Source organism: Bison bison, unplaced genomic scaffold, assembly GCF_000754665.1.
Source record: "Bison bison bison isolate TAMUID 2011002044 unplaced genomic scaffold, Bison_UMD1.0 scf7180017864371, whole genome shotgun sequence".
NCBI lineage: Eukaryota > Metazoa > Chordata > Mammalia > Artiodactyla > Bovidae > Bison > Bison bison.
This window is the reverse complement of record NW_011494943.1, coordinates 13,228,093-13,236,187: the sequence shown is the minus strand read 5'-3', so window position 1 is coordinate 13,236,187 and position 8,095 is coordinate 13,228,093. Positions and strand designations below refer to the sequence as shown.

General features: G+C 51.2%; 2 protein-coding genes across 2 annotated transcripts in view; both read right to left on the bottom strand.

The window, feature by feature from the left end:
* Positions 1 to 298, bottom strand: part of TBCD (tubulin folding cofactor D) — a 146,953-nt gene extending 146,655 nt beyond the window's left edge. Inside the window, exon 1 of the mRNA XM_010856553.1 lies at positions 10 to 298. Within this exon, the coding sequence (XP_010854855.1) occupies positions 10 to 186 (177 nt within the window). The 5' untranslated portion in view covers positions 187 to 298. The remainder of the gene's footprint in view (positions 1 to 9) is intronic.
* Positions 299 to 1,182: 884 nt separating this feature from the next.
* Positions 1,183 to 8,095, bottom strand: part of FN3K (fructosamine 3 kinase) — a 9,087-nt gene continuing 2,174 nt past the window's right edge. Inside the window, exons 2-6 of the mRNA XM_010856552.1 lie at positions 7,477 to 7,745; positions 6,394 to 6,485; positions 5,786 to 5,868; positions 2,487 to 2,609; positions 1,183 to 1,626 (exon numbers count right to left, since the gene is read on the bottom strand). Coding sequence (XP_010854854.1) covers positions 1,288 to 1,626; positions 2,487 to 2,609; positions 5,786 to 5,868; positions 6,394 to 6,485; positions 7,477 to 7,745 — 906 coding nt within the window. The 3' untranslated portion in view covers positions 1,183 to 1,287. The remainder of the gene's footprint in view (positions 1,627 to 2,486; positions 2,610 to 5,785; positions 5,869 to 6,393; positions 6,486 to 7,476; positions 7,746 to 8,095) is intronic.

Below are 8,095 nucleotides of genomic sequence, written 5' to 3'. Positions count from 1 at the left end.
CCCCGGGGCGGGGCGGTCGGCGACCCCCGCCGGCAGGTGGCCGAGCAGCTCCCGCGTCTCCGCGCTCTCGCCGAATGACTCGAGGGCGGCCCCGCAGGCCAGAGCCGCGTCCTCCCCCGCATCCTCCACCGGGTCCTCCGCAGGGTCCTCAGCGGCGCCCGCGGCCGGCTCCTCGCTCAGGGCCATCTTCCGCAGCCGGACTACGCCCGCGCGCGAGGTAAGGGCCGTGGGACTAGGGTGGTGGGACGCTGGGCACGGGATGCTCAAGAAGCCTGAAGCTGAGAAGGCGGCAATAACACCAGCCCCGCCCCCACGAACTCCGACCTTGCACGCCAGCCCCCGCTACGGAACGCGCCGGCCACCAAAAGAGTGCGAGCGGAGGCCGTGCCGAGCCCGGGTGGGGCAGGGCCCAGGGGACAGGGGCGGGGCGGAGGCGGAGCACAAGACTCCAGCCCGGCCGCGCCTCCTTCCCCGCGCACGCGCGCTGAGTTTCCCCGTGACCGCAGACAGGTGTCGGGAATCTTTCTACCAGACAAAGCAGCCCACAGGTGCGCAGGCTGCAGTGGGAGATAAGAAGGGTTGACTGGGCGCTCGTAACGCCCCGAAATAATTGGTGATGTGGACGGCTTGGTCTTCAGAGACCCACACTTGGGTGGCCGCGGGGCCCGGCAGCCCCGCCCCTCCACGGTGACACCCCGCTCACCCTGGACACCCCGTGCACCTACCAGGGCACACCCGCTACCCAAGACTCCCGCCCGCCCCCCTCTTGTCGAGCAAAACTACCAACTGCAAAATGGAGCACGGGAGAGGGGCAGTGGCTCCAGTACTTGAGGGGTAAGGGGGCTTTCTCCCACCCGCCCACCTCAGTAAGGGTGGACTTGAACACAGCCCCAGAGCCACTGCTCAAGAGTTGGGCCCATTTCATGGTCCCCAATTCTACCTAAGCCAGAAACAGGAGCCCTGAGTCCACGGCGGGGACTGTGACACCAACTTCTGCCTAACCAAACCCCAGATCTGTGTGAATTTCTGTACAATTGTCATGAAAGTTTCCAAACTCCATGTTCCCCCTAGATTGGACTAGGTGATGAGCCTGGCAGAGAACTTGCGGGTGGTCTGGGCCCCCAGTAAACTAACCCAGCTGCGTGGAGGACAGAGACGCAGGTGAAACTAAGACACACACAGTTCCGTCCCTGACACCCCCACGGGCTTTATTTGTTCCTGAAACTGCCTTGGTGCGGCTGCCCTGGTCCCTTGGCAAGCAGCTGGGCAGGGGACACAGGCGGGCTGCTATTTGAGAAGCTTCCTCATGGTGCCCAGGGATGGGCTCCTGTACTGCCTACCGAAGTGGTTCCAGTGATTCAGGTAGTTAAAAAGCTGATAGAGCAGCAGCCGCCTGTCGAATCCTGGAGCCTTGGGGACCTTCTGGTGGTAGGCAGTGAAGAAGGGCCTGGGAAACCCCCCGAACATCAAGGCAATCGCCAGTTCAAACTCAGAATGGCCGTAGAAGGAGGCTGGGTCATAAATAATGGGCCCGCTGTCATCCTCTGCCACATTTCCCGACCATAGATCCCCGTGAAGAAGGGCAGGGACAATCTCCAGGCCACAAAACAAATCCGGAATCTTCACCTAAGAAAATAATTATGGTACATAGAGTTATCACAGGCCTGGGAGCCACAGTCTCCTCATCCAATACTTGGAAATAAGGTAAAGAGGACCTTGTGTTTACTCAGGGTCCAACTACCACTGCCTACTAAGCCCACAGATAAATATCCTCTGACTCCAGGGGAATGTAATTTTGTCTTGGTATTTACTGCTAATTTAGGTCTAAAAGCTCTACAACATTAGTGATTGTCATACAGTAGAGAACCTCGGAGATTATAGTTTTACCGTTGTGTAGAATATGAATCTGAGTGAAGTTTTTTGTATGTAACTTAGCAAACTTTCTCTGCTGTTCTTTTATTTCATAGCACATATATATCTGTACCTCTTTTGTAGCCTGATTATTTCAGTAAGGAGTTCAATAAAATTTCTTTTATGCGTGCTCATGAGGGACTGATTTTCGAGTTCTGTTTTTAACATCTTGAGAGTTCTGTTTTGAAGCCAGTCACTCTGGGGCACCTGCTGTTCACACCTGCTCTAAAAGGTAAGTCATTTGTGCCTTGGTGGAAAGAACAGCATAAGAGTGGGCAAGAAAGTAGCAGTAAATGACACCAATCACAAGTCAAACACCTACATTTCACACGAGCAAAGTTTGAGGTTAATATCTGATGACCCAGGAAGTGAGAGGTGCTCTCAGGGGCCACCCCCTTCTCAGTTTCCCCATCGAACCAATAGTCAGGACACTTATGTGTCCATGATTTGCCCAGCCCTGCTCCAGGCTCAGTGGTCCCCTCTCTGGCTCTGTTCTAGCAGAGGGGCCACACAAATGTGTTGGTAAGGCTCGTAAGAGGACAGCCCTTCTCCCAGAGGATAATTGCTGTGCCCACCTGTAGCTGTGACCAGAGTTCCCGTGCCTCTCGGTCAGCATAATCCTTCTCAATGAGGTCCAGCTGTGCTTGGAGCCGGTGCCGGGTGAAGAAGGTTGGCCAGTCATCCTGCCACTCGTTCACCTGAGTGACAAGGGAAAGGGAGGGGCTGGTGCTGCAGCTGGTGGTCATAGGACAGAGTTATGCACGGAAACGGCCTAAACCCTAGAGCAAATGCTAAAAGAGCACAACACATGTTATCATTGGCCAACAAGGGAGCCAAGATGAAAGCATTAAAAAATACTTAGTTAATTCAGAAGAGCATAAAGAGTAAAGGGGGAACAAAGAACAGATAAGACAAATTGAAAAAAAAAGAATGACAAGACGACAGATCCAAACTCAACCATATCAATAAGTATGTTAAACATGAATGGTCTGTAGACCCCAGTTAAATGACAGATCAACAGGTTGAAAAAATAAAGCAAGACCCAATTATAAGCTGTGAATAAGATACACACTTTATACATAAAAACGGAAACAGGTTAAAAGGATAGAAAAGATAAATTGTGCTAAAAGAAAGCTGGAGTGGCTATATTAATATCAAAGTAGATTTCAGAGCAAAGACACCGACTATAAAGTCATTTCACAATGGAAAGAGAGTCAACTAATGAGGAAGATATAATAAGCCTAAATATTTATGTCCCTAATATATAGCAAATCAGCACCTGAATAGATGCTCCACATCCTTAGTCATTAGAGAAAATAGAACTTCACTGAGATAGCACTTCACATTCACTAGGATGGCTACAATTATAGAAAAAGGAAAATACAAACTGTGTGAGGGTGCAGAGGGCCTGGAACTTTCTACACTAGTGGTGCGAATGCAAAATGATATAACCACTTTGGAATATATTTCGACAGTTTCTTAAAAAGTTAAATATCGGGCTTCTCTGGTGGCTCAGTGGTTAAAAAATAAATCCGCCGGCCAGTGCAGGAGACGTGGGTTTGATCCCTGATCCAGGAAGATCCCACATGCTGCAGAACAACTAAGCCCGTGGGCCAGCACACTGCAACTAGAGTAGCGCCTACAGCAATGAAGACCCAGCACAGCTCAAAATAAGAGATAAATGTTTTTAAAAAGCAAAATATGAACCTACATATGACCTAGTCATTGGCTCCTAGGTATTAACCCAAAATAAACGGAAGCAAAAAGTGCATAGCAGCTTTATTTGTAAAAGCAAAACTTGGAAACAACTCAGATATCCATCAACCAGTGAACGGATAAACAGATTGTAGTTTATTGTACAAGGAATGGATTTTTGACATGTGTAACAACATGGATGAATACTGAAATGACTGCTGAGTAAAAGAAGCCAGACGAAAAGGAGCACACACCATATGATTTCATTTACATTAAATTACGCAAAATGCAAACCTGTCTATGGTGACAGAAAACAGATTGGTGGCTGCCGGGGCAGGGAAGGGCAGGAGGAAGACATTAAAAAAGGGCAGGAGGACACTTTTGGGGTGAACTTTTTGACACACTGACCTGACTGTGGTTAGTGGTTCACAGGTGTGTACAGGTGTCAAAACTTACCAATCTGTACACTTTAAATAAGCGCAGTTTATTTTATGTCAACTATATACCTTAATAGAGTCGGGTTTTTTTTAAGATGCAAAGCTTATTTTATACAAAGGGTTACTTAATGAAATTCCTTAAGGGAAGAACTTTCCAGACAACATGCACCCCCGGTCAGCATCCTGTGCTGAGGGCTGTGGTTGCTGAACCCCTGGGTTCATCCCCTTGGTGCTAGGTGTACCTCAAGAGAAAACGGGAGTTCCCCTCCCCAAATGGCCTAAGGCATATGGGATGGCATGCCCTCCTGCCCCATCTCCTGCCTAGGCCCATGGTGTCCCAGCTTTGGTCTTCCTCCTAGATGACCAGGTCATAAAAGACACAGACTGTGTTTGGAGCTGGACACCGGCATGGCTAGCCCTCCACCTAGAAAGAGGGGCCATGATCCCCTCACCCACAGAAAGACATGAACTTCCCCTGAGCTACCAAAGGCAGGGCTACCTGGGTTCATGGCTGGTGGGAGGACCCAGGCTTCACCTGGACAGAGGACCAGCATGTGTGGTGGTCAGGGTCTGTGCTCTGAAGTCAGACAGGGCCACACTCGGGCCCCTCTGCTTACCAGCTGCACAACTAGACCCCGCCTGGCTTCTTTGCACACATCGTTTTCCCCATCTATAAAATGAGTCAGTGAAAACCTGCCTCCTGAGGTTGCTATGGAAACTAGGGAGCTGAGTTGGACATGGCAGCAAACAAACCGTGTCAGTACTCTGACCAAGCCAGTGGTCCCAAGGGGGCTCAGCTCAGGGTACCATCATTCAGGGTTGCCCCATCGATGGCTGAAGCCCCTTAGGGCCCACTCGGTTGTCCCAAGGAGCAGGAAGCTTCCTGAAACTTCAGGCTGGACCATCCAGGCTGTGTCCATTGGACGCCATGTTCTGTACCATCTTGTCACAGCACAAGGAGGTGGACCAGGGGTCCTCCCAGGTCTCCCACCCCTTCCTAGCCAGGCTAAAGCTAAACCAAGTTGGTTCATTGATCCTAGACTCCAATGGGGGTGCTCAGAGGCTGCCTGTGTCCCTAACAGGCCAGCTCCATCCTCACCAGCTTCACACATTGGGGTTCTATGTACAAGTTCATTCCTCAGTTCTTGAAAGATCAATGTATGAGGTCAACCGAGCCTTTGTAGACTTGCATTCTTAAACTCGACATCTGAAGCAAGACAAGCCACATTTGGACACACTGGCCTGGAACCACTATTGTGCTGGTCACTAGCTCCATGTAACCCCCAGGGGAGCTGGCCTCAGCAGAGATTCATAGGGTCTTAGTAATCCTGGTAAACCATGGGGTACAGTTCTAGGTACCCCAGATCTGAGGGCTGGCCCTTGACTCAGACCCCAAAATCTGCCTCCAGCTTCATAAGGATTTTGCTCCTAGTGACTCTGCCTGGGAGAACAGCCCTCTGTTTACACTGTTCTTACCACATGCCCTCCTGTGACATGGCCTTTGCACCTGCTGTTTCCCCTACTTGGAATGCTCTTCCACCTGCCCCACAGCTCCTTGCCTCCTCTGAGCTCAGTGCAATGAACCTCAACATCAACTCTTCCAGCTCACACACTGCTTTCAGGAATCAGGTAGTCAGACTTCCTGGTGCCCAGGGGACTGGAACTCTGTTATACACAAGGGGTGGAATGAGCAGCACTGGAGCGCCAGGAGCTAAGTAGGCACGCCCTTGCCAGGCACTCACCTGCGGGATGAAGCCGCAGCAGGTCACTGTGTGGAAGCCGAACTTGGCCACATACCGGGGCCCAGCACCCTCAGCCCTCTGGCCTGTTAACAGAAAGAGCTGCTCATCTTTCTCTTAATGTCAGACCTCAGCCGAGCATCAGGACCACACTGCTAGGATATGGGTGGCTGAGGATGTACTCCAAGAACATCGTGGGGGCACACAGCCTGCCACATCATCCCAGATCCCTGAGCCCCACAACAATCCAGCCTTGGGACCCAAGCCTGCCCAGTTTCCAGGGATATGATATCATGGTCACCCAAGTGTGTGGCCCATGGTGACCCATGGTGTCCAAGGTCACCATGGGATGACGTGGTAGCAATTGGTCCACACAAGACCAGCCAGAACATGCCTGTCTCTAGCACATTGGACAACAGGACTGCGTATAAAGAAGTCATGAGCCAACTCTACTAACTTATCATCAAAACTCTTTTTTAACAATCTCATTTTTCACTCTGCAGTCTGAGCAGGTGGCATGAAACCCAACCCATTACTAAAATGTCCCCCCAAGCACCTACCCAGGGTAGACATACCCAGGTCAAGGGTTCACAACAGCATTCTGAACATACCCACTCTGTTCTCCTCCTCCCTCAGCTTCTCCCCGAGCTTCTGGTTGTAAAGGTGCAAATCTGCCATCTGGTCTCCAAGTTTTGATGCCTGACTGAGGATAGAAGAAAATGTAGCCAACTGAAATAAGAAACAACAACCAGGGAACATGTTCCCTTTTGAGAAATGTTTTAAATACCTTAAAAACAACTCTCTGTTCTTTAAAAAGTGAAAAATGAACTGCAGCAGGCAATGATCTTCTCCAAAAGATCAAAATAGTGTAAAATCACCCAAGAAGGGAATACCAGGAATTAAGGATCAAATACTAAAAAAGTTAAGGAAAAAAAAAAGCTCCAATTTTTGTAAAAACAAATGTAAATCACAAAAAAGAAAACGACAGTCACACATCATAGCTGTGACTGCTCCCTGCCGCTGGGATGTCATGTGCCTTTAGTCTTCTTTTCACGAGTTTGCCTCTTCCACCATTTTCTAAACAATAAACATACATAACTTTGGAGCTCCCCAGGTGGCGCTAGTGGTAAAGAACCCGCCTGCCAGTGCAGGAGACATTAAGAGACTCAGGTTCCATCCCTGGGTGGGGAAGATCCCCTGGAGGAGGGCATGGCAACCCACTCCAGTATTGCCTGGAGAATCCCATGGACAGAGGAGCTTGGCAGGCTATATAGTCCATAGGGTCGCACAGAGTCAGACATGACTGAAGCGACTTAGCATGGCATAACTTTAATAATTAGATTTCAGATAATTACTAGATCAGACCTCACTGCCCATACTGAACAGGCACTGGTGTTCACTAAACACAGAGTAACAGATGGTTCAACGTGCTTATTTGGTGCAGCTTTGTGAAGCCAAACTGGCCTCAGACTGGCCCTGCGTGGAAAGCAAGAGCTCCTGTCTCCATCAGGGAGGCAGGTGTGGCTCTCAGCCCTGCCTCTGCTCCTGCACTGAGTGATGTGGGCAGCTCAGCAAGAGGCTGTTCCCTCCGCCTCTCCTGTCTCCCTCTCTCTGTCCCTCTGTCCCCTCCCTCTGTCTCTCTCTCTCAAATACGCACACACACACTACACACACGCACACTCTCTCTCTCTCACCTCCTCAGGCCCCTCATCTTCAGATGCTCCATCACAAAGGCAGCCCCGCCTCCAGGCAGGTCAATCACCTTGATGGGCCGAGGCACCCGCACCAGGCCAGTGCTCCGAAGAGCCTCCAGGCTCGCCATCTCCCCCTCAAACATCTGCCGGGCCTGCGTCCAGAACATGGCTGTGAGCTCCGAAGCCAACAGTGGCTCTGCAGCCCGGCTGAAGCCAGGAATCACAAGTGCCCAGGACCTCCGGATGACGAAAACTGACTGGAGAGCAAGGCATCAGCCCCGCAGAGAGCGGGATGCAGGTGGCCCCCTTCGGATAGAAAGGAGCTACAAAGACGAGGTTGCACAGGGAGCTTGGGGTGGACAGGATGCTGATGTCTGCAGCAAGCGCCTGCCCTGAGAGGTGAGGAAGCACAGGACATGGTAGGGGGGCGGGGTACTGGGGGTGCTGGGAGCACCATGGAGATACCGTGGGGCCTGCTGGGGTACTGGGAATATCATGGGAATACTGTGAGGTGCTGGGAGGCCATGGAGTGTCGTGGTAGACCATGGGGGTGCTGGGGTGCCACAGGGTGCCATGGGGTACTGGTGGGCAACTTGGAGCGCAGGTTAGTGGAGGATCC